General features: G+C 48.3%; 1 protein-coding gene across 1 annotated transcript in view; it reads right to left on the reverse strand.

Moving 5' to 3' along the window:
* Nucleotides 1-19,802: 19,802 nt before the first annotated feature.
* Nucleotides 19,803-26,430, reverse strand: part of PKP1 (plakophilin 1) — a 42,149-nt gene continuing 35,521 nt past the window's right edge. Inside the window, exons 11-13 of the mRNA XM_056361619.1 lie at nucleotides 26,006-26,192; nucleotides 21,104-21,188; nucleotides 19,803-19,874 (exon numbers count right to left, since the gene is read on the reverse strand). Coding sequence (XP_056217594.1) covers nucleotides 19,803-19,874; nucleotides 21,104-21,188; nucleotides 26,006-26,192 — 344 coding nt within the window. The remainder of the gene's footprint in view (nucleotides 19,875-21,103; nucleotides 21,189-26,005; nucleotides 26,193-26,430) is intronic.

Here is a 26,430-nt window from a genome sequence, read left to right on the forward strand (position 1 = left end):
AGGTCACATTAGCCAGGCATGCTCTGGAAGCACAGGAGACCCTGGGACTGCTATCCTGGGGCCACCTGGCCAACTCATGTCCAAGGAGCCAGGGTCATGCATGTGGCTGCGCTACCAGCATTGTGGTCCGTGATGTAGCTGCAGTGTGGGACAGTGGCGGCAGCTCTAGAAGCTGAAATGCTTCCCAGGCCTGGTGTCTCTTACCAGATGAGGGTGTGGAACCTCTCACTGGTGCCATCAGTTGTCTCTCATCTTCAGAGTCCCAAGCCACCGTGCTGCTGTGCAATGGCCCTCCTCAGCACACTCCCCTGCAGGGCAGGTCCATTTGTTTGTGCAAGCATCTGATGTTTGCAAATTTTTAATGATTATTTTTAAATGCCTTATAAAACTACTTCGTTTAATATCTTAGCCCTGTAAATCACTGCCTATAGCAGTTAATTCATAGGTATCAATTAATCGCCTTTAATTGGTTAAAGTCACCTGAGGTTTATGCTGATTCGACAGATGTCTTAAACCATCAATGAAGTCTTTAATGCACCGCAAGTTTAGCATCTACGCAATGACCCATGTCCGTGAGACAAGTCCTGCTGACAGAGCAGGCAACGACGCTCTGGGATGGAAAGGAAGAGGCTTCACCTGTGTCTGGAAGCAGCATTTTATTGGTGCTTAGTGGAAGGAAAATAAGCTTCCTGGTGATAGCTGAATCATGGCTTTTGCATGTGCTCTCATGCCCAGGTTTTAGCTGAGGTCCTGGGTGTAAACTGTGCTCTTTGGTGCAGGGCAGCAGCCACTGGCAGAAGCACTGAGGTGTTGAGACCCGGCAGGAGCTGGGATCAGCCATTTGCCCAGGTGTTGGATCCATACGGTTCATGACTGGTAAAGGCAGTGGGACAGCATGTACCCTGACCTGGAGTGGTGCTGAGCACCAAAGCTGCTGTGACGGTTTGCAGGAACAGCAGTCCCTGAGAAGGCAGCTTTGGCAGTCACAGGCAGTGCCTAGGTCAGCGGATGGCACCGATCTCAGGGAGGTTTGGAGCACTGGAGGGAATTGGTCACCTGCTCTTGCACCCTGCTGTCAGCCTCAGCTGCACAGATCCTGACCCATCTCCCCCCATCTCTCCAAGTGCACGTGGAGACCAAACTCGCCCATGCTTTGCTGGTGCACAGAGCTCTGTGAGACAAATGTCAAAGCCTTTAGCAGTGTCTCACCTGATATCACCTCTGGGTAAACCCCCAGCAGGTGGGTCTCAGAGCCCCATGGTTGCAGTTTGGAGGCCAGGTATCTGCAGGATATTCCTGCCTCTGCTACTCTCTGCTGACCTGGTCCTGCTCCCCACAGAGGAAGGGGGCTGGGCGCTCCCTTGTGTACAAACACACACATAGGCACATGCAGAGTCCCGGGCACATGTGCACACACACACAGGCACAGGCACCTGTATGCACACACACCAAGGGTGCTGTGCCAGGTGCTGCAACACACCTCCAGAGGGAAGTGAAACAGCAGCAGTGGGTGCAGAGGAACTGTGCCCGCAGCATCCCCGAGGTGGTCCGAGTGGATGGGCTGTCCCAGGACATGGGTGCCCAGCAGCACAGGATGCATTTCAGGGCATCGCTCATCTTCAGTGGCCTGAGCCTGTGCTCTGGAAGCAGGGGCTCAGGAGCTGTGCTGGCAGCAGGGAGCTGGACCAGAGGAACCCAAGTGCACTGGACAACCCTCATCAGAGAAGCAGGTAGAGTGCTCTGAAGGGGATGTGGATGCAGTGCTGAGTTTTAGTTTTATTCTCTCTGATGGCAGCGTTCAGGTCTGAAAGCTGTTGAAGGCCAAAGGCCCAGTCACGAGTATGTTTAATGAGGGATGCGATTTTGTTCACAAAGCGCCGTCACCTTTGCCAAGAGCGAGGTCCTGCACCCTGTACTCTCACAGCATGAACCCAGCACATCGTACGTGCCCAGTTCCTCATAAGCTCCAATTTGGGCCTGTTAGAAGGAGATGGAAATGCCTGCTGCAGTGTGAACTGGGGGCTTTGCCTTCCGGCCCAGCATGACCCATGCCTGGGAAAATCCTCACCACGCAGCAGTTCTCTTTGTACGTCTCCCTGCATGGAATAAATATGCAAGAACCTGGTCTGCTGCGGATTATTTAAGTGCTCCGCCAGACCCAGGGGTGCCTGCCCCCTGCCCTGAGATGCCACCACACCTTCCCCAACCCCTGCTGCTCTGCTGCCAGCCTGCATGCTGCGGCTGCTGGAGCTCACGCTGCTGAAGCCCAGCGCCACTGAGCAGCTCAGCACCTGCACAAAGCAGATGGTGTTTCTGCCCAGCTTGCCTCTGAGGCTGAGCCTTCAACAAAAGACACAGAGGAGGAGGGAAGAGCAGCAGAGGAGGGCAAGACATCCCTTATCTGACAGCTCAGAGGTTACAGCACTTGCTGGTGAGGTGGAGGATTCAAGTTCCCCTCCTCAGCCTGACAGCAGCCTGGCTTCCAGCTCTGGTTCTTAACCCCAGCTGAGCTGGAACGCTCGGTACTGGCTTTGTATGATGCTGGGTTACAATGCTAGTGCTACACTGATGTGTTTGATTGTGGCACAGTGCAATACTGAAATTACTCTACTGACACCGCTCTCCTGGTTTCGGAAGCGCCGTGAGCTGCTGGCACCTTTTATCTCCACCTGTAAACAAACACAGTTGTGACTTTGCAGGGCAATAAAGGACTTTGATATCATGACAAAGATGGAGCTCTTTGATCCAGGGAAACCCTTTGATCTTTCACTGTGAACCAGATGCTGTTGATTAGCTGTAAAAATAGAGCAATTATTGTTAGTTTCCAGGTGGTGTTGCAGTGCTACACTATGACCTGTCTGTGTGTTAGCTGTGTGCCATGCCACCCCTGGCAATAAAACTGTCAGAATATGGAATTCAGTGAAGTTCTGCAGTTCTCAGACACTGCTGGTGTTTTGGACCAACATGTTCTGGAAAGGGAACATCTGACTTTGAGAGGCTTTCCACCCCAGGATTTTTGTTAAGGCCAGTGTTTTGAACATCTTGATATAATTACAAGCAGAATCGTCCTGGCAAAGACTAAGAAGCATTTCTGGGTGCTGGACAAGGTGCCCAAGGGCCCTGTCAGGAGGACAGGTCTCCTTCCTTGGGCTGAGCATCCCACAGATCTCCCCACCACCCTCCTCACTGCCCAGACCACATCCTCTGTGGCTGCCAAGCTGAGTTGGCTGTATCAAGTGCTCCATGGTGGAGCAGCCACAGTGTGGAGGAGATGTCAGCATTGCTGGGCTCCAGATGTCCCTGTAGGACCTTTGGAGACCATCAACTTGCTGTTCCTCCAGCCACACGAGGTAAATCAGGCACCATAGGTCCAGATTCATCCCGGCTCAGAGCGACGCTTGGCAGATGTACTCATGGCCTGATTTCAATTCCAGGTCTCCTGGCAATGGGCAGAGATAAATATCTCCAGGGGGTGATTTAGTGTTGTGTGACCTGGCAGGGCAAAGCCAGGAGGATGGGGTCCTGGCTGGAAGGAGCACACTACGGCAGGATGGGAACCAGCTCCTGGTTATTTGCTCAATGGGGCAATTAGTCCTGTAAGTTCCTAAGCCCTGTGATTGACTGCAGCCATCCAAACATTGTCACTGGGAAGGAAGAATAACTAAAGGGCTCTGGAAATTGTTGGCATTTCTTAGCGGATGCAGAAAAATCCCAATTGCACCTTGCAAGCCTTTGGGCTAAAGGCAGGACAACCTGCCGGCAGGCAAACCAATAAACAACCCAGAAGGAAAAAGAGAATTTCAGGAAGAAGGAAAAGTGATGCAAAACCCCCCAGAGCTGCCACCCACTAGCCGAGGGGGAGCAATCACCATCTGTTACGGGTCCCAGCTGGAGGTGGCTCCTTGGAGGTGGGCTACAGCGTAAATACCAGCCTGAGTGCTTCATGAAGACACAGTCTCTCATGGGCACAAAACCCCTCCATGGATTTTTTTCTGGATTCTGGGTCCCAAGACAGGTATTTCAGAAATCTGACCCTGCGCTCTATGGAAGGGTGTTCCCCTTGGTTCATGAGACCTGCCTCGCAGGTGTGAGGGTTACAGCTACAGAAAAGCTTCTCTAAGGCACCTGAATGCGTTGGTGGAAGCTGCACTTTTGAGTTGGGCTTAGCGATGCCTCAGGTGGAACGGAGCGGCAGCGAGCATGTCACAGGGCCCTCGGCAGCCCGCGCTGGCCGGGGTGGGTGCCCACGCTGCAGCAGGGAGGTTGGATGCTGAACTCCAGCATCCCTGGGACTGAGGTGTTGGGAGATGGGGCTGGCACCCCTGCAATGTGTCCTGGGATTCAGTGTCTCCCTTGGAAAGGTGCCTACTCCTTCAGAAGCCCACAGCTGCGTTTCCTCCCCGGCAGTCCCCCGCAACCTGTGGGCTGAAATTTGCTGAGGAATCGGGGAAATTTGTTTAAATTGATCTGTCATTTAGAGGTTCTGCTTCAGAGGCAGCCCAGGGATGTTTCCTGGTGGAAATACACATGGCTAGGCAGGAGTTTCCAAGACAAAATTCCTGGCCTGGAATGTCTAAATTCTTTTGTAGGGCTGGGTGTCTGAATTAATTTACCCACAGAAGGAAAAAAAAAATGACGTTCTCATCTCTATTTTGCTTAGGTAAATGTGACCCACATTTCCCCCAAAGACAGGGACCTGCAAGAGAAGTCTCATTCTTGTGGAAGCTTAATAATTTGCCCAAAGCAAGGAATAAGAGAGCTGGGACTTCAGCACAGCTCCTCAAGCTGAAGACACAGCTCTGGGGCCAGGTTCTTAGCACCCAAGGTTATGTTAAGGAAAGCTAATTCTCCACTAACAGACCCTGGCACAGTGTGTTCTTTCAGAATTAATGGTCTTGGATAAAAGCTGTTTGCAACTAAAGCCTTCCCCTGCAGAGCGGGATGCGCCCTGGCCTCCCGAGGTTTGCAGCGGGTCTCTTAGCTCAGCAGTTTCAACTCGCGCCTGGTGAGGGTGCAGATTAAAAGGAGGAAGCCACACAGTTGGTTTTGGGGCATTCCTGTCAAGGTGTTGCTCTTTTGAAGTTGGTGGGGCTTCTCCCAGGCTGGGTCCATCCGCACCGCTCACACCCCTGGAATGTGGCCGGGGATTGGTGTGACCAGTCAGGCCAGTAAACAGACCTTCCTCCAAAATGAGTTTTTACTGAAATCTGCAAAGAGCTGTTGCAAGCAGATTGACTCACATGGTTTCTCAGCTCTTAGTCATGAGCTTCTTCTCTGGACAGTTAATTAGTTTGTTCTTGTGGAGCGCTTTGAAGATGCAAAGCAGGCTGGGAAAGTGAAGTGTTATTAGCTCATTATCTGCAATCTTTTTTTTGTGACAGAGCAATGAAGTCCAGGCTCAGCCTAAGATGCTTAACAGCACTAAAAAGTGAACTGTCCACACACCCAGCTCTGTCCTTATTTCAGCACAGTCCTTTGCCAAAGCTCGGCACCTCTTTAGGCTGAAGCACCTTAACGCCACCTGGGCAGAACAGCCTGGCTTGGCATCACTACACAGCTAATGGGCAGTGGCTTTAAGCTTTAGCCTTTCTCTGACAGAACACTTGAAAATTTGGAATTTGGACCATTAATTTCAAACTTCTTTCTACTAGTTTCCACCTGGATGCAAAAGCAGAGAATGAGGCCGATGGATTTTTTTATAATTTATACCCTGACGTGGGTGTGTTAGGGGTCAAGCTCAGCATATGAGAACCTGAAATCTTTATAGAGAGGAGTAAAATTAAAGAGCCCAGAAGGTTATGAATGAGATGAATTAGCATCCACCTGTGCAAAGCAGCGCATGTGTGTTTGGTTACATTCAAAGGGAAGAAGTAATATTAAAAGTATTATTTTTGTGTCTGCAAAGGACATGCCGGCCAATCAGCTGCCGTGCCCTGTGGAGCACAGCAGATCCAACAGCTCCATCTACACAGCTGGTCACCAGTGGTGTACAAGGCAATCTGGGGATCTTGCCAGGGGCATTTCAAAAGCTGGTGTGTGCAGTGATGTGGTCTGCTGCAAGGAAATATGCCCTCATAATTGGGTGCTTGACCTCTTTTGGCCTTGTGGCCTTGTGGCAATGGCCTCACATGCAAAACTGAGCCTTTTATTGAATCCAAGACCATCCCTGAGCATAAATATCCACCTGTTTCTTAGGGAGTTGTTGCACGTGGGCTGCCCTGATCGCCCTGCAGACCTCCAGCCTGAGTCTCCGGCTTGACCTGGATGTGCTCCAGTGGAATCACAAGCTCCGAGTCTGTGGGAAAAGGCCAGGCTGAGCAATGAGCCCCATCCCTTGGGCACGTGCATGTGCCTGCACACACACACACGTGCACGTGTGAGAGAAGATCTTCCATGACACAAATCTAAATTAAATACGTAACTGCTTTCACTGGGTGCTCGCTTCCTAACTTCAGGTTTCAGCTGATAGCATCTCCCCTCGCTGAGCAGCCAGACTTCCAGCACTCACCTTTGCAAAAGTCTGTGACATGAGTTTTGCTTCCTTGTGTTGCTGGACACAAACAATGAATTCGTGATATCCCTGTTTTGGGAATAAGATGTCTCATTTTCATTGCCCTTGCAGGCTACTGGCACCAGTCACATGATTTCCAGCCCTCATGTCACTGTTGGGTCAGAGCACCACCAGAAAAGGCAAGGCTGGACAATCAGGTGAAGTTTTCTTTGCATTGCTCTATGTCCAACCAGACAGAGTGAAAGCAGCCACAAATTGCAAAGGAAATCCAATTAGAAGGATTTCCATTCAAGGATGAACAAAATGAACCAAGCTATGGACATGAGTCATAGAGCTCAGCTATTTACAGTGAAGTCCTCTTAATCCTAACCATAAAGATGTGTTACCCTGCAGCACATGGGCAGTGCTGAGCCCATCAAGCTTTTCTCTGAAGACTTTTGCTTGCTAATAGAGGCAAGCGAATGTCCTAGATAGCTTAATGACTCCAGGAGGTGGGTTTTCCAGAAAAGTGGTGATGGCAAGACAAGAATTGGGAACACTAATGTGCCCACGGGTGCTGCATGGGGTTGCAGGAGTGTTGCAAAGCTTCTGCCTGGTTTCACCCTCTTTGTTGGTCTGACACCACTTTCACACTCATGTTGGAAAGTCACAACAAATGTTGTTTATTATCCCGTCCTGCCTGGGTAGATCTGGTCTGACATCCTAGAAAGAAGACCATCCCTTTGCAGTCTAGCATTAGAGTGGGTGTTCCTGTGTATGTGCACTCACAAAAGATAAAGGTGAGGTTCAGGCCACCTAGCTATGTCTGAGCATCACTTATCTTCATCTCGACTTCCTTAATCAGCAGTGGAAAGAGAAAATTATTAATTTGCCCCTCCTTCCACCTCTGTCTGATGATGGGGTGAACCACATGCTGGGCAGGCTACTGCTCTCCACTAGCTATGAAGGGAACCCAGGAGCACCTATCTTAGACTTCAGTGTCTAATTTTAAGCTGCCTAGGCGAGGGTGGATTGATCCTAAGAGATTTCTCCTAACAGGCAATGAGCAATAAAGGCCAGGGTGGTAGGGAAACTTTTTTAGATGTGGTTGTTTATGGAGATGGCTCAGTTTATGGAGAGATGGTGTTTGGCAGCTTAAAAAAAAAGAAATGCAAGCAAGCTGTCCTGCTAGCCCTGCAAAGCCATGCAACTGAGAAGACAGGTAGTTGTGGACAAATTATACCCACCCATGGCTAGAGGTGGGGGGAGGCAATGGTAGAGCCCCTCCTTCCACACTGCCGGCAGCCTGGCACAGGGTACCCCTCCCTGCACCACCTTGTGTTTAACAAATTATGCTTGGAAACCCCCAAGACATCTTTAAAAACATGTAAGCATTGGAATCCTCTCAATTCACTCATCCTTTTTGAACACCTTAGGGTCCCAGTAAAGCATTTCCGGTTTGCAGCTTGGAAGAGAAGACGATGCAAAATCACCGCTGGCTTTGGACAGCCCTTCCCTGGTGAGGGGAATTTCTGGCCCCGAATGTACGGTCTGGCTCCAGCCGGTGCAGGGTCTGCCTGAAGCCAGCAGCCTGGCTGCTCTGCAGGATGCTGAACCAAGAGTCTGGGTTCAGGCGTGAAGGCTCAGGTTTTGGGGTCTCTCCCAGGGACACAGCATGAGCTCTGTGCTGGAGGCAGATTCCTGAGCAGTGATGTGCACCTGAGTGCTGAGCCCGTCTTGCAGCCAGCAGGTATCTGGGGTGCTCTCAGAGCACCTGAGGTTATGTGAGGAGCTCTGTGCCAGGATTTCTGGGCAGGAAGAGGCGCAGCATCGTGGTCTGCCGTGCCTGCACGGTGTGGTGACGCCAGCTCAGCACTGAAGCAGGAACCTCACGTTAATGGCCTGGGACCCTCTCAAAAGCCGGCAGAACAATACCCAAGGGCCAAAATATGCCCCTGTGGGTGAGATGAACTCATGCCTGGCTGGGTCTAAGATGTTGCAGGAGAAAGTGAGTAGGCACATGTCCCAGCCAGGATGGAGCCTCAGAGGGAGACTCTCACAGCGCCAGCACTGGTATCTCTGCTCTGTGGAGCTCCTCTGCTTTCTGTGGTCCCAAAGGAGGATGACAGGGTGGTGACAACAGTCTGGGTAGGGGATCCTCATCTTCCCAGACACTCTGGGAAGGAAGAGCAGCCCAGTGGCACATCCATAAGCACAAATAGAAAGAGCCACAGTGCTCCCACACGGGGATTGCCCCTGCAGCAGCTTGCCATATGAAACCTGGAGACACCAGCTATTTTGGCCTGGTTCCTCCTCAGGGTTTGGCCTCAGGTTGTGCCAAACTGGTGCTCCTGTGGTGAGCAGTCTGGCTTTGCACTGGAGGGTATGGAGGTGCTGCCCTCGAACCACTCCCAGGAAGGCTGCGTTCCCCTTTGGATAGTTTATGGAAGGGACCTGCAGCTCTGTGGCTGCTGGATCACACTCACAACCGTCTCCTTAGCACAGCCATGGGGCTCCATGGCATTGCACCCCCAGCTCAGGACGGAGGTGAAAACGGTCCATCCCTCTGCCAGACCCCAGATGCGTGGACCAAAGCCCCAGCCTGGGTTTCTGGGGACAGTGCAGCCTGTTTGTGCTGGAACTTCCCCCTGCAGGGATGTGGTCCATGCCAGGAGGGCGGTGGCAAGGACACAGCTTAGAGGAGAGTCATCAAGAAGATATTCCCACACACATACCGTGGCCTCGACTCTTTCAGCACTGGGCTGTTTGACCCTTCCCAGCACAAAGCTGAGCAGTTAGCTGCCTGCCCATGAGTAATGGTGATGCTCATCCCATTGCCTTCTTGCCTGCTGGAGACCTGCCAGTTGCTGTCAGTCTTTCCCTGGTATGCTTCCATCGCTGGAGGAAAAGCTCCTCCATCCATTCTCGTTATCCCACTGGCTGCCACGCTGACTAATTGGGCACACAGCTTCATCCTTGTTCTAACTGCAGCTTTACAGGATGCAGTGCCCGGCTGTGGGGGTGGGTTCCCGGGACCTCCGTGGGTAGGAACCACCCTCTCATGCTCTGTCTTTTTTTGGGTGCCTCTCCGCAGGCTCTGCTTCCTCCTGTTCAAAGCGAGGTGGGGCTCTGACTCACCTGCATCTGGGTCTCACCGTGCAGCAGGACTCGACGTGGCTCCACTGACTTTCCCACGGTGGCTGAGCCCTGCAGTGATGTTGCTGCTTCACCCAGGAGCTTGCGGTGGGCAGGCTCCAGGGGTAGAAAGGTAACGGGTGTGGGTTTTGCTCCATGTACCAAGGAGTCATCGCTTCAAATAGTATAAACACTTGCCTGAGCCATCTCCTTCTCCCCTTTCTCCTGGCTATTTAACCCTCTGCTTCTCTGCATCCCACAGGAAATAGTTTCTACATTGCTTCTGGGTTACCCTTGGAAAAAAAATAAATTGGGATAGGCACAGCCAGTTTTTCATTGCACAGACAGAAATGACAGAAGCAATTTAGGAGATGTGCTGCTGCCCGGGAAATCCAGAGTCTCACTGTGATCCTGCCCATGGTCCCACTCTGATGCTAAATCTGTACCCTTCCCTCTCTCGGCTGTTTCTCCTCCCCAAAAGGAAACAAGAATCTGTTTTAATCATGGATAAAATGTGCTGAAGAAAAGCTCAGGGTGGAACTCAAAGTTACTCAGTTAATCTCAGGTTTTTTCCTTTACATTTTTTGAGCACTTCTTTCAGCCCTGCTGATGTGAGACCGATTTTCCTGTTCTGCCAGGAGAGAACCTTGTTGATTGAAGCAGGAGTTACCTGTACTGTGAGACAAAGAAGGTTCTTGGGGAAAGAACAGAAAACATAAGGAAGAAAGCAATAAGATGCACAAAGCAAATCTCTGCTGTGTTTCACTGTACAGCACCCAGTCTGGGTCATCTGTCAGACTGAAACTTGGCCTCAGGACCCACGAGCATTACAGTTATTGCCTGAGTTCAGGTCTGTTAGGTCGGATCCTGCAGTGCTCTTGTAAGGTTTTCTGTGGAGAGAGGCGACAGGGAAAGGAGGGAGGAACTCTGGTTCTCTGAGAAAGTGTTTCAGTTTTGCAGTGCCAGGAACTTTACCAGTTTTGAAAATAGCTTTTGAAAATTTCTACCTGCTTTTTTGCCCCCATTCACATTGGGAAGCCAGGCACACCTGTGCAGTGAGGGGGTCAATTCACTGCTGCCCAGGCTAGGGTATTTCAGCTGTGAAACATCAGGGCAATTTGCTGCTGTGCAGGCTGGGGGTATTTTAGCTGCTTTGCACCTCATTTGCAGGAATGCAGGCAGCTCCCCTGGCAGAAGGGTAAGGGAGAAGCCAGGGTCAGGAGGGTCTGCAAGCTCTGTATGACAGTGTTGAGCTCTGGAGCCACTGAGGAAGCAATGTTCAGATCTGATCATCTGTCAGCTTTGGGGCATCTGAGATCTCCACCAAGACCTGGAGTATTGACCAAAGTGTTAACTGGGACCAGATCTGCTACCTAAAAATTACTGCCAGCAATTCTGCCTTCCCAGTGCAGTCCCCTTGGACCCAGTGAAGATTCCTGCAGTGCTCTTCCTCGTGCTGGGATGCTCTCTTGCTCATCATCAGCTGCTGGGCTGAGGAGGCTGGGAGCACCGAGGACCTCACCTCTGCTACTGAGCACAGTGTGTTCAGCACAGAATGAGTGTGCAGGAGGGTGGTAGCAGGGAGATAATTACCCTCTTGTCAAAGCCTTTCCTCCATGAGTTTATCAAGTTGCAGAGCGCTGTTGTGGGAGCCAGAGCTAGAAAAGCATTGTTGGGGCTCAGCTGGAAGAGAGAATGGTCTGTGTGAGCATCCAGGAGTGGGTCCACATCCTGACAAACTGCATGCAAAGTTTTCTTAATCTGGAAAGTGTTGCTCTGGATGTCACAGCTCCACCCACCCTGATGGGGAAGAAGATGTTGTAAAAGCTCAGGTAGAGCTGCAGCGTTCCGCATCCCAGCAGTGTAAGGGAGACTTGTCCTGGTGTTAGGTGAGAGAAGGGGATGTGGCCCTGCGCTGGGGATGCCTCACAGACGTCCCTCAAAAGGCTTTCCCGAGACAAAGGCAAGCTTGGAGAGCACCAAGAAAGGGGCCAAGTACAATCTTGGATAGGCAACAGCTTCCATGCTCAGCAAGATTAAATCTTCAAGGACACATAACTGTGGGAAAGATACAAATGAGGGTTATACGATAGAGGAGCACAAAGTCATGCACGTTACAGGGAAGGTAATGAGGGAATGAATCATTCTGCCTCACATGGGACTTGTGCTTTCTCCTGACCTGGGCCCCTGGCTCCTGCGGTGGAGATGCCCTGGGGTGTGGGTGCATGAGTGCTGGGGGGGCTGTAGGTGCCATGCATATGCTGAAACTCTTCTGTATACGCCTTGCTTTTATGGGGCAGGGATTTCTGGTGTGGGCTGCCACGTGTCCTCCAGCAGTGTGCCCTGTGGGACTGTGGCACTCCTAAGGCATCCAGCCATGGGACTGGGATGCCATAGCAGTGCCTTTGCTTGGGGTGATCTCACCCAACATGTGGGAAACTGAGATAGAGCGAGTATGTCCCAGCAGGAGATGTTGGTACTGTGGGGTTGTTGGTGCTGTTGTGGTGTGTGGCTTGAGCTTGATGTTTCCTAGGGGTGCCTGTGCAGTGCAATGTGGTCTCTGTGCCATGGAACTGGGAACTGCCCTTGGCTGGGAAGTGATGGTCCTCTGGGACGTGGTCTGGGGGAGCTTGGTATTTCTGGGTGTGCCTGGGATTTGTGGGGAAGGTGTGCCATGGATCTGAAAGTGGGGAGTGGGGTCTGCTCTGAAAGCATCAGAGGCAGTGATAACATACTCCAAAGTTCTACTGCAGGATGGGAGAGGGGGCTTATACTGGGGGCTGCTTTGCTGGTGGCATAAGGTTTTGCTGGTGGAGTCTCATGAATTACTTGAGATCCCATGAGCTGTAGGACCTGTAAGGATTCCAAGGGCTTAGTGCCTGTTCTATTTTGGAGGAGTGCTCTGTGGGTACTCTGCATCCTGCAGCACCCATTTTCTTCCCTTGAATCCTGCTGCAGCAGCAATGCATTTGAGCTAGATCAGTGCACCCATGACTGTCTGCCCCCATGGGAATCTCTGCGCTCTGATCCAGCCTCTAGAGGGGATGCATTTTGCATCACATCTGAACCACGTGAGGAGCACCTCAGTGGTTGTCTTGCAAACTGCCCATGGTCTTTGTGTGTCTACAGCCTACCCTGGCCAAAAATGGGCTTTTCTTATGCGTTCAGACATAGGATACAGATCCCAAAATAAAAAGACATACTAGTTTCTCGTCATTCATTCTACATGCTGCAAATAGATAGAGATCCAAGCATGTAGCCATGTATTGGCCTCATTGCTGAGCAACTCTTAATTTCCAAGTTGGAGGCATGTACTGACTGAGAGCTACGATGACACGTCCTGCCCTTCTTCAGTGTCCAGAGAGGCTGCTCAAGAACATAGAGGTAGGACTCATCTGCATTAGTTTTAGACTCTCTACATCTATGCTAGACTTGGCAAAAGACAATTTGCTCTTCTAGCCTATAATTTGTATGACCTTTCTTAGATGTGCCTTCAGATGTGATTTGTGTCTGAAGAAGCTGCAGAATGGACATCACCAGTATGTACCTGATAGAAATATTTAATCCTCCCAAGGAGTTCTGGATACACTTCTCCTTAATGGACTCTTATAAGTTTGTTTAGTTATTACATTTGATACCAATTGCAAATATACCTGACCTAGAAGCAGCCTAAGTGAGGAATGATCATGGTTGCCAATGCAATTTAGGTTTTGAAGTGCTGCTGTATCATGTTCACCCAAAACTGGTTAAGACATTTGGATTTGAGTGCTTTGCCTTTCTGCTTAATCCTTCAGTGCCTGCCCACTGTTCAAAACCCTCAGCCAAGCAGTGGAGGGTTCTCCTGGAAGGAACTCTGAGCAACGTGGCATGGGGTGATGCCTGTCCCTTTCCCCATGCGTGGATTTACAGACTGTGCCAAGCCTGTCTGATAGGCGGTGAATCCTCCTTTCATAAGATGCTTCTCAGTGGTAAGGATTATTCCTCAGCCTTGCCTTGAGTAAATGAACTAAATACACCTTGTAGCTGAAATCACATTGCCCTTTGCCAGGCTGCTTTGAAGAGCCATCTTCTGAAGGAGATCAAGAGGATGCTGCCTCCTTATTTCTTTTGTAAGGCTGCCACCAGTGTTTACGCACTACAGTGTTCCCCAGTGCTGGGAGCATGAAGTCTGTTTGCATCCTGTGCTTCAGCTACCCTCGTGTAGACTGGCCTAAAGATATTGCAGGAGGGATGCAGAGACCAAATTCTTAGATGCTGTCGACAGCAATTTCATGGAGCAGGCTTGGAAGTTCCCAGAGCAGATGCAGCCTTACGTTTGGTCCCGATTAACATGAAAAGTCTGGCCTCACATCCTACATTTATAGAGCTGCTCCATAACATCAACATCTGGATCAACAAAAGCCTAAATATCCACCACCATGTACTCGTCTTCCACGAAGGTGTCCTTCAAATAACTGAAGACAAAAATAGGAAAGACTTGATAACCTCTGCCAGGTGCTGAACATGCCAAAAAGGAGTTGAAGAACAGCTCGCTGAAGTCAGAAGAATACACCATAAATAGTAAGAGCATCTTCAAATATGTGAGGGCCAGTCAGTATCAGGGGTGAAAGAAGTATTTGGAAAGGGGAAGAGTGAGAAAGATCCTGTATTTACTTTTTCATATTTCTCATGCCTGTGAGAAATAGGGAAGATTTCTAAAACATCCTGTACCTGATACAGGAAACCCGCTTCATTGCATACCTGTGGACTGAAGGTCATGACTGTGCATAAGATTTTGGGGAACTATAGACCAATGAGGAAAGGGCAATAAATGACTGACAAACATCAGCATAGAGAAATGTTGTGATACACATAGGGTGAAATAATCTTATATTCACATGTAAATGATGGGCTTGATGAGGACCATGACCACTTGGAGGGAACTCTGTGATGGAAAGCCCATTCCAGTGACAGAACACAACAGAGCTCAGAATTCAAAGGGAATGTCAGGAATCATTAGGAAAGAAGAGAGCAGAAAGGTGGCTGTGATGTCCCTACATAAACCCACGGCTTGCTTACCCTTTGCATTCTGTATGCTGTTCGGGTCTCGTCCTCTCAGAAGGGAAATAATTTAATTGGGAAAGTTCAGAGGAGGTCATTGTATGTGATGAGCTGATGGCTCTGAGGAACTGGCCTGTGAGCTGGGACTTTCCAGCCTGGACCAAACTGAAACTGGGGAGGACCAGCTAGTCAGTTTTTAAATATAAGACCTTGGGAGCTTCAAACATAGCTTATGTGAGCCAGGTTCAGAAGAAACTAAGGTGTGAGGGGTTTTCCCCACAATGAGCTTTGGATCCGTAGAGCAGTGACACAAATGATGCTGTTGATAATTAAATTCTTCATGGATTGATGTGGTGACTGTAAAAGCTCATGGGAGAGAAACCCACTGAGGCTTGCCAAGGATGTAACAGTGGAGGAAACAGGATTTACAGCTTCATTACTCGTACTGGCATAAGGCAAAGCGGTCCAGACTGGCTGCTGCTGCTGCAGGGTAACAGGCTTTCACAAGCCTCTCAAAGAGTTGCTTTATTCTTGCCTAACACTGGCAAGACAGCCAAAATAAAACCATCCAAAATGGGAAGCTTGAAGAAATTCCAGCAATTTTTATTGATTTCAGCTTTTCCAATGAAGCAAATACATACAGTACAGCCAAAACAAAACTCTGATACATTATTCTCACATACCTATATCTTACAGAATACACTGTATATTGCTATGGACTGGTAGGCTAAGTTGGTCTGAAACTGGTGTGTGGTCAGAGGGGAATAAAACTGCCTACTGCTTTCTACTTGTCCATGAGGCTTCTGAAATGCTGGGGTGGGTTGGGTTGTACGTACACAAAACAAACAAAGCATTTATGAGAAAATAGACCAACAAGCTCTGCTAAGCCCAGGACAAACAAGTATGGTATTTATTTACATGGTTGTGTGCCCTGTGCACAAATTGGGCCCTAAATGCTCTTACTTCTGCTGCTGGCAGAGCTAACGGTGCTGCTAGCTATGGTCCTTGCCTCCTCGGTAACTCCATCACTACGATCCAGGGCACGTGCTACGTGCTGTAGAGCTGCCTTGTCCCTGCCGCCGGGGGTATGCCCTACCCTGGCTCTTACAGAAGCAAGAAACCAGCTCATCAGAGGATGTCACAGTTAAAAACGTGCCTATGAGAAACAATACCTCTCCGGAATGCAGAAAAAAACCCTGTGTCAGAGGTGAAACCAGCATCCATTTATGATGGAGGGAACCTTGCTGAGCTCCTGAAACTGCTGGTTATGAGCAATGCCAGTTACTCTGGTAAGTCTGATTTTCTTTTCTCTTCTTGCAATTGGGTGTCTGTGTCACTTCACTGGCTTGGGTGGAGTCTGGAGTCCGGATTTTAAAAAGAGAGACTGAGAGGAAAATAGTGTCAAGTATTGAAGAATTTCCTGGGGAAGAAATAGCTGCAAAATAGCCCTGGGGTGGCAGAGTGGTGACAGTTCGCACAGCCCACTGCTCTCTCGAGCTGGCTATCTTCGGAGGTACGAGGGCAGTAACTTACAGCATCATGGAAAAGAACTAGGTTGGAAGGAACCTCTCTGGTCTGCCCAGCTCAAAGCTGGGATGATGTCAAAGCCAGGTGAGATTGCTCAGAGCTGTGCCCAGTCATGTTTTGAGGATCTCTGAGGATGGAGACAGATTTTATTTTTATCATTTTATTAGCTTTGGAAAAACAGCTTTGCTGTACTTAGAGAAATTTATGTGAATGATGTATCTGTCTCATTTCAGTCTAATACTTACTAATGAAATCTCTGGTACTCGTAAATTTAGTTACGAGATCATATAGCTACAGCTCTTTGTGCCTTACACGGCAATTCAGCAAACTGGTGAAAGCAGCAGCAGTGTTTTAAAATAAAGCCTAAATAACAGCCAATTAGAATGAATTTCCTCAATATTCCACCATTACATTTTGTAGTTAGGGTTCCCCAATTAATTTTACGAAGAAAAACATAAGCTCCCAGGACGTCTGTTGAACATGTAATTACAGGAACAAATCTGAATGCAAAATAGCACGCAATGTAAAAATACTTTTACACCAAAACTGTAACAATCCTGCCTGTGGATACTGCAGCTGTTTTGGACATCCATAATCTTGGGTCCTGCAGACAACATTTTGGACTGTGCATCTGAGAATACACATTCAGCTAGGGAATAGCTGGCAGGTATGGCAAGGGCATGCCCACGGGCTGGGACTCCTTTGCTGCTGTTTAAATGCTCCTGAAACTGTCCTACCGGATTCTCCTGGTTCTAGCTCTCCACTTCAAAGGTGCTTTTTTTCTCTTTCATTTGGCTGGGAGCACGGAGCAGAGAGCTCTCGATTGAACATGGATGAAGGCAAGCAAATAGCTGCTGCTCATTAAAGTGCACAAGATTAAGCCACCCTTTGGAGAAAAAACAGCTGGAAAATGATCTGCCTCTGTGGACACGAGCTCCCTGTGGTCTGAGGGGGGGCGGGGGGGGGGGGGGGGGGGGGCCGCGGGGGCACCAAGTGCCACTGCTCTTCTGAGCTCTGGAGCGGGGTCAGATCAAATCTGAACTTCATGGACGGTTCTTTAGCGGGCACCAGTCACCTCACTTCTGTGAAGCGAGTGGGGACGTGCTGGCTCCCACCGATTTAGGATTTTGACACTTGCAAAAAATGAGACTCTTTTTCCCTTTCCAGGCTTGTAATTCATCCTTTCCAAGCATCTCCTGCACCTCTGGTATTTGCAAAACGGGGTCCTGTGCCCCTGAACTGTTTGAAGAAGCCATAACTGTGCATGTGGAACAGCCAGCAAACGCATCCTCAGCTGGTCCCTTCCCTGTGGATCTGAGCTACAGCCCTGTCAGGGACAGGCAGAGGATATTCTTCTTCTGGAGAGACAAGGTCAGCCTCTTTCATCACACAGTTACTGTCACAAGAAGTGGGTTGCCCTACAATGAGCTCAGCAGCCCCCTATCACAGCCTTAGTCAGCATCACAGGGTGATTCATGTAACTAAAGATCCTGAGAAATAAAATACATCCAAACCTGACTTCACACAAGTGCTTACATTCCTTCGCATACTAATACTATTTCTTTACATTGATCAATAAAACCAAAATGTGATTAAAAAGGCCACATCCCTCACTTTTTCCAGTCCTGTGTGGCAGTCAGTGATCCCAGGGGAAAAACACTTTGCCTGTCTCCAGCTCAGTTTCTCAAATGCCACATTTGTCCAGGTACAGGCACGAGATTGAGTTGTTCTGGCGCTCAGAATGCTTCGGGACCCAGTAATAGTCATGCTCTGCAGATGTGTTGCGATTGTCCCCCCACACAGAGCTTCAGAGAAGGGTTACTGAGACCCAGGAGAGAATTTGCAGACATCAATTTGCTTCTTGAGATAAAAAGTTCACGTGACAGGAAAGAAAATACTAATAACTATAAGAGCTCATGGGAGAAAAATTCATAAGCAGAAAAGAAGCCCGTGTTCATAAACATTAGGAGTAAACCAGCCTTTGTAAAGAAGAATATCATTATGTGTATCTGCTTATAATGGCCATATGCAATGGGGGAACTCAGCCTAAATCTGGCAATTTTTATACTTGTGGATAAAAATAGGGTGTGACAACTTTTGAGTGTGGCAGTGTTCGGTGGGTGGATCGGGTGGAATTGGACAAAACTCTGCAAGGGGGTTAAACTGCACAACTCACACCGACTTTCAGTGGGGGACAGGGGACTAAGCCTGTAGGAAGATCCTACTCATCATGTGCGCACGTGTATGTTGCCTCCATGCACACATACACAGCAACACGTACATAGTTACACAGACACACGCTTTGCAAAAAAAAAAAATAAAATTATTGACATCAAGAAAGTATAACCTCAATAAAAGTCCCTTCTCCCCCCTAAAAAGAAGAAAATGCTTAAAAATATCAGTATAATCCACATGAAATCCATATGTTTAGTTTGCTTTACAGTTGAGTTAAACTTGGAAACGCTCTACATCTTTAACATCCTAAGTAACTGTGAAAGGGTTGTCTTCCTGGGCATGAACGAATTCCAAATTCTGCAATTGAAAAAAACAAAGAAAACCCAAACCCCCAGATAATTAAAGCATTTAAGAAATCTTTTCATTACATTCAAAACCAACTTTTATATCTGTTTTTCTTAGCCTGTACCCAGTCTCTGTACTGCCCATAGCTTTTCACCCTAGCCTTCCATGCTCCTCTGACTCCCAGTGGAAATATCCTGACAGAGCAAGAAGTGAAACCCGCACCCGGGCAGAGGGAAGAAATGGGATTTTGCAACATTTCCTCTTACCTCAGGGCTGTGCTTCTTTTGATTGTAAAGAGCACATCGGGGAATGGAGCAAATAATTCATTCTGGGTAACCCAAATCCCCGTCATAGAGACATCTGATATTTGAAAAGCGCTTAAAGCTTTTCCCTTCAGTGGGAATTGTGAATCAAAAGTACCTTATGGATTCAGTCCTCATTTCGCACTGAGGAAAAAAACCATAATGGTGCCCTGAAAATTCTGCCCATGATTTCTCTAACCTGGTTTCTCTATCGGGATTCTTCAGATGGCAGCACATAGTTCCAAATTTTGACATGAGGTTTACAGGTGGATTATTAAGTACTCAAAAAATCCCTAAGGGTGATGGTTAATGCCATAGCATGTGCTGGAATTAATTGCATGTTACTGACACTATCTGGATAACATTCAAAGTTCAGGAATGAAAGTATGTCATGGAGAGATTTCTGTGAAAAGCCCCACCTGAGAGGATTTGGCGAAATGTAATTAATCAGTTATTGCTTGGCAAAGAAAGAAAGACAGGCACATGAGGCGTAGCCCAGTGCAGCGGCTTTGCCTGTCCTACGGTGCCTGCGCCTGCCTGGAACGCAGAGCTGCGCGGTGCCGGCAGCAGCTGCACTAGACAGATGTTCATTGGAACAGCATGACCTCGGACCTTTCATCAAAACAAATGCTTGGCAGTTTGGGCTAAGATTTGTGATGAAAATCTCACAAACCCACTTTAAAGGAGATTAAAAATAGCAAAAAGGGCCGGGGGTTGATGCACCGCTCCTTTCCCCACACACCAGGGCCCCGTTCTCACCTGCAGCCTGAACGTGCATGGAGAGGCTCCTAAAATCTGGAGGAGAGGGTCCTGAAGGTTGTTCCAGCTAAAGATCCCATCATGTTCTTATCAAATCCTTGCTGAAAAAGCAGATGTATACGTAGTGCGGTGAGTGCATATCAATTTCAAAACTGTAGCTACCTACTGCTGTGCGAGTGAGCCTGCTGCCCCACTCCAGCAGCTGCCCTCCACTTTAAAAGTGCGTTTCGTTCCCAAGCAGCCTCCTCTGTCCTCCCTCTGTGTGCCTCTGACACACCACCCTGATCGACGGACTTCATCTTCCTTGCATTGCTCCCCACCCGCCAGCAGCTCGGCTTCTCCAGCTTCACCGCAGGAAACCTTTGCTGAACCAGCCACTGAACATGATTTCACCTTACTCTTCACCCTGGCAAAACGGCAAAGCTATGTGCATGGTGCCTATATCCCTGCAGACTCCCATCCTTCTCGTCTGGTGTATACCTATGCAATGCTCATCTGTGTGAACACAGGAGTGACTCAGTCACATCAAAACGAGTTGGCACGGGCTCCCGAACAGAGCCTGGCACAGAGCTGCACAGGCTCCTATGGAGAAAATCCCTCACCGTTAACATGAGAAGGGTATTTCGGCGCTCTCTGCCTTCCTGCCCCCGGGGAACCCCCTTGGTGGATGGTGCTCTCCTCTTTAATTTGGCCCTTTTACTCTCTGCAGGTGTTGCTGCTGTGGAGTTGGAAAAACCCAGCCTGTTCAAAGCAAGCCACCGGGAGCTGGCAGCTGCTTGGTGCCCCGGCTGCCTCTGCGCTTTCGCAGTTTCTGTTGCAGGGAGCAAAACAAATCCTAACTATCCTGGGTTTAAGAGATTACCCTGACTGTAGGGTGATCTAACCACAGGGTAGGGTTATGGACACAGAAGAAAATGGTGGGAAGGAGAGGAAGAACCTTGCCAAGGATCTGTTGGGACATGCTGATCCTGCACGACGGATTCAGTGAAGGGAATCTCCTGGGGTACTGCAAGACGCCCGGCTCTGCTCCCAGCGCTGTGCACACCCTGCGCTGGCCATGGGAGCCGGGTGGCTGTGCTGTGGCAGAGACCGCCTGGACAAGCACTGTCCTCAGGGTGCCAGCTGCCCAGCACAGGCTTGTCACCGTCCCTACAGCCCATCCCAGCAGCCGCAGCTGCCCCTGGCTGCCCCTCGCCCAGCTCACTGCTGAGAGCATCGCTGTGCTCCCAGCGCCCCGGCTGCTCCCACCGCTGCTAGGTCACCGGCTGCAGCAAGCAAGTCAGGATTGGGGCTGCTCTTGTCAGCCGAAACACAGAAGCGTTTTCCTTACCTGCTTGAGCACACTCTGGAGCTCCCTGTTCGACCAAAGGTCTGTCAGGAGGAGGCGAGCAGCTTCGGCTGCTTTCGGACAGGAGCTGGGAAGATGAAAGCAACCCCAGTGAGTTACGGCAGGCCACCAGGCAGCGACCCACGGGCATCACCCACCATCAGCCTCCCCGTGGGCCCATCTCCAGCTGGAGGGCTGGCTAGACCTGGCAGGGGGCTGTCAGTAACCCCCCCTCGCTCTCAGCAACGTTATGTGGCAACAACCCCTGGGACCAGGACAGGACAAATGAAAACGAGGGGAGGATGCCAGTGGAAAAATACGCATTACACTGAGCTGAAGGAGTGTTCCTGGAGCATGAAATTTGGGAGAGTGAAAGAGGAGGGACATGATGCCAACCCTTCCTCAGAGTCCATAGGGACAGTGTGGGTGAATCTCTCAGGAGGGCAGCGCAGGAACGGGCGAAGGAGACGGGAGCATTTGTAATAACAACATCTGCAACCGTAAGTCCTTACTCAGCACAACTTAATAGATACTTGCTCATGTAACATCTCCGAAACCATGAGTCATAGCAGTACCTTTTATAATTTTGGAGCATTTCATACAACCACCTAGATATAAAGCTCCTTGCTGGTTCTTATCACTGCTCCTGATCTCCTGGACCTTGTCCTGTCTGTGGGAGACTCCTGATCTGGGTTCAGTGCAACAGCCCCAGCCTATCTCAGCCAGGATGATGGAGAGGTAGGGGACCAGACTCAGGACTCACTGTATGATACAGCTTCACAAAACATTGTGCCCTGAAAGCCATCCTCATCAGAGCATGAGAAACGGGACTGACCAGTTAGCAGGAACCTGGGACCTGCAAGCACCCTGCCCGGAGCGTGAAAGGACAGGAATGTTCCCCCATTCAGTAAATCTGGGGGCATTTCTCTAACATGCACGGCAGTTGTTACCAAAGAAATTAGCAAGTTTAACTCCAAAATGATTGTGCAGCCTGTACGTGTTGGTATTGTGTGGAGGACTGGGGGAGATGCAGACCAGCAGAAGTTCTTGAGCAAGGGTGTGGGGCAGAAGAATTAAGTTTTACTGGAAAATCCCTTCTCTGGTTATAACCATTCCATGCCCTGTCACCAGAATGACTATATGTGAAAAAAAATGTTGTGGCTGAAATATTTTTTGTGGCTGAAAAATAATTAAAAAACAATAAACCCAAAGATATCTATGATTAGATGGTCAGTGCATGTCCTGGACACTCGCTTTCAAGGATACATTGTTCCATATCGTTTCTCTCTAAGCTAGAATGATTTTCTTTTTTTGTAATTTGCTCCTAATGATTCCCAATACATACTTTTTTGCCATCATGTCTTCAGAGCGCACCTCAAAAGATTTTTTTCTGTTCAAAGCAAAATTGCCAGCATCTGATATCTGAGCCATTTACAAATTCAGACAAAAGAATTTCTTCCCTTAATTTGAAGGATCGATACTGACTCTGTTTCATACAGCATCTACTGCTTCTATTTATGTGTAAAAAGATTAAGCATGTACTGATGGAGCTGTGATGAAAATTTCAATATGGAAAGTAGCATATCCTAAACAAAAGTGCTGGGAATAGTGTGTGCCTATAGCAGCGTATAAAATGGAGCAGAATACCAAGGACAGTTGATTTGGGGAAAAAATTTCTTAAAACTAAGTTGCTCAAAAATCAAAGTTGATTTTAAGGTCAGTCTCTTTCCTACAAATAGAATTATTTGTAAAAAAATGTAGAAAGACAACAAGGAAGATGTCCAGTGGTGGCAGTGGCAGCAGTCATCCAAAAAACTATTGACTCAACAAAACACAAAAAAGACACTAATCTCAAGGAGGTGCTGGGGCAGGGGAAGCATGAGGGCAGCAAAAAGTCTAAGGACTTCATACATGCGTATCAAGTAATGGGGGAAAATAATTTTTCCTCAAAGGACAAAAAAATGAAGAACATTATGTATGTCACAGGACGTGCCAAGGAATTCCTGGAATAAGGATTTCTTCAGGATGTCATAGGTTTATCATGTTGATGTCAAGGTGCAGTCTTTGAAAGAAGTGGAAAATTGGCAATGTGTGGATGAGAAGAGCTCTCTTCCACAGGGAAGAATCAAGGAAGGACCTAAGTTTCTTGAAGGATGAGTTTTGGTCAAATGCTATGGTAGAATTAAACTGCAAAATTAAATTTTGCAATAGAAAATGTGTGAAAAGTGAACAAACAGAGAAACTGAAACACATCAGTGATAAACGGACTGTGAGATGAACTGCATGTCTGATGCTCTAAATTAAAGGAAAAGGTTTTGGAGAAAAGCTTTTAGTGCAGGCAGAACAATTATTGAGAAAACAATTGAGAAATAGTATCATTTGAAAATCAGCAGAAAATATTTTTCAGACAGTTGGAGAAGAAAGATGAAAAGGATATCAGACATCACAATAAATCAGTAACAGCAGCTTGGCTTGATTTTCAGAAACACCAACAAAAAAAGAGGGTAGTATTCAAAGTTTTGGCAACTTGGATTAAAAATAAGAGTGACTGAACACCATCATCACCATGAAACCCATGCCACAGATGAGGATATATGTAGGAGATGGAGACAATTATTTAATTGGGATGCTCCAGGAAGAAGAAACCACAGCTATCAGATAAACTGCTGAACCCTTCATGCCTTTCACTCAGAATACAGCTACAAGACACATGAAGCAAGAGAAACCTCAGCTTTGAGGAGTGCTGGCTGGCATTCGAGAAGAACATGGGAAAGAAAAAGATCCATAACTTACTTATCTGTAACCTGGAAGCCCTTTCTAAAATACCAATTCCAAGCTGTTTGAGCATGTTAAACTAATGAGATACAGCACCAAGTACAATGGGAGGCCGGTTCAGAAGAACAGGCAGATGGTCATTGGGTGGCAGAAGAAAGGTGCTGGGGAGGCACAAGACAGACAGACCCACCAGGCCAGCACCAGCGCTGGGGGTGAGGGAAGTGTGTCCGCAGGGAACCCTGGCAGATTAACAGAAAACTGCAAAATACTAACAAGGTGCAACATGGCATGGTGTTCTGCATCTGGCCACCCCTGAGACCTCCACTGTTGTCTTTCTGCTGGCTGTGGTGCTGGGAAGGGAGGGGGTGACAGCGTGGGACTCGCCATGTCCAGCATCAGTGTGGGGAACATGGGGTCTGCACTAGGTGACAGCCCCCAGCAGAGGCGCTGGGTCTAGTTATTACCACCAGGGAGTGGGTGAGGTTCGTTCTGATCTAGGGCTGGACAAATCCCACCCTAAAATTTCTTGTTTATCTTCACAGGCTACACAGTGAAGTGGGAAAAGTTAGCTAACACTGTGTCCAGTTCACTAAAAGGGAGAAACGGGAGGTTTCTTTCACATCTGCCCTATGGGAACAGTCTGAAATGATACGGCTTTAGTGAGTAAGATTGGTCTTGGGTGTAAATTGTAATTTTTTTCATAAGAATTGAACAGCATAAAAATCTTTGGGGACAGAAGTGAACCACGGAGGAAAAGGAGCAACTCAAGTATTGGACACCCTAAGAATGGGGAAATTTCTCAGAAGGAGTTTGTGATACAGGAGGCAGGAGGAACACACCGAGGACATCTCCAGAGTTTAGTAACTCTCGCAGTTTAGTGAGTCACTGCAAGTAAAGCTCATCAGACAAAGCAGTCAAGACAATTAAGGTACGCACAGCCCCACTTGTGCAATGCTGCTGAAGGAGTAAATTAGCTGACGACTGGTCTGAGGGATCCGAAGCGGGACTTTAGGCAGGAGAAAATGCCATTCGAAACAATGAGGACTTAGGAGAGGGCTGGGTTTCATGTTAATTGGGCTTGCTGTAGAGTGGAAACATATAAAAGCAGCAAACTGACCAATGTTTGTTGGCTGAGGTCCAAACTACACAAGGAAGCCACTTCTAATGACTGAAAGGCTTTCTGCTGGCATGACACCAGTGGTAGATCATAAGTGGTTTATCAAAGGATGATGGTGAAGGCACGCGAATGTCTTTCACACGACAGAAAACACTAGGTTACTTGCATAAGGTATTTTAAAACAAAGACAGATGGTAAGAGGGATGAAGGTCTAGGAAGGAGTATACATGGTCAAAGATCATGTAAGCTTAACACCAGTTTGGCCAGGAGCGAACATACAGCTTGGCAAGGGTTGACAAGCTTTTGCACAGGGCTGTAGGGATCATGGGTAACAAGCAGGACAGAATTACTACCACCAAAACTCAAACAAAGTCCTAAAATAAGAAGTGGTAAAATATGTTGAGATTGCTCAGTTGTTGTAAAATATGTGTGAGTAGACCAGAAGAGGTACTTAAAGTAATACATATAAATAAGTATCATCACAGCTGCATCTTTGCCGCTTGAGGTGGATGTTTCAAGAGAAAGATGAAAAAATCTGAACACTAAATCTAAGCACAACCCCACTATATCAGCAGTGCCCAAATCTCAGACCTGACTTTCATGACAAGGTTTGCAAGAAGCCGTGAGTGGGAAGCCGAGGTATGAGGGAGCCAGGCTGCGTCCTGACATCCCCTGGTTTGAGGGCTGGAAAATTTTAAAGGGTTTAAGATGTTGATGCTTCAGTTCTTTTTAGAATTTCTTAAAATCCAACCAGCAAATTTCCTGAGGTCCCTTTGCAAATCCCACCCTGGATGGCTCATGCCCGTTTCCAAAAAATTGGTGCAGAGGATTTGTCTAGCAACACGCTTGGATTTTTTTGGCTCTCAGTTTACAAGCACGGGGAAAGAGTAGTGCTTTACTATGGCTCTGAAGAGTGCTGGGAAGGCTCTGGGGCTAACCTGGCTTTGCACAGTGTATATGGGCTCAAAAATGTCTGTGCCCGACCCTCTCCATGCTGTCTGCCCCAAACTCACCCATTTCGGCACAGGCTTACAACATTATTTAGCATGTTGCTTGTCAAGTAAGACTTTCCCAGGTGTGGGTTGGACATGATGAGGTTCCTCAGAGTGTAACAAGCTGATGTCATGATCTCGCCATAGCTGTTGGTATTTCCAGACTGGAATGACAGGAGACGTGATACATCTGGGAGCACCTGGTGAGCTAAAGAGGTGGAATGTTCCAATCAACATTTAAATAAAACCTAGCACAAGTGAATGATACTATTTGTGTTAGCACGACTCAATGCAAGAATGCAGCGTTATCTCTGGAAGGGAGCACTAATAATGTTGGACAGCAACGGCGTAATAGTCATCACTTTCCAAGAGAAAATGAGTGTTACAGGCCTCTGAAAGGGCAATGATACTGCTCATGGGTAGTCATGTCCAACTCAGTTCCCAAA

Source organism: Falco biarmicus, chromosome 16 (genome assembly GCF_023638135.1).
Source record: "Falco biarmicus isolate bFalBia1 chromosome 16, bFalBia1.pri, whole genome shotgun sequence".
Lineage (NCBI taxonomy): Eukaryota > Metazoa > Chordata > Aves > Falconiformes > Falconidae > Falco > Falco biarmicus.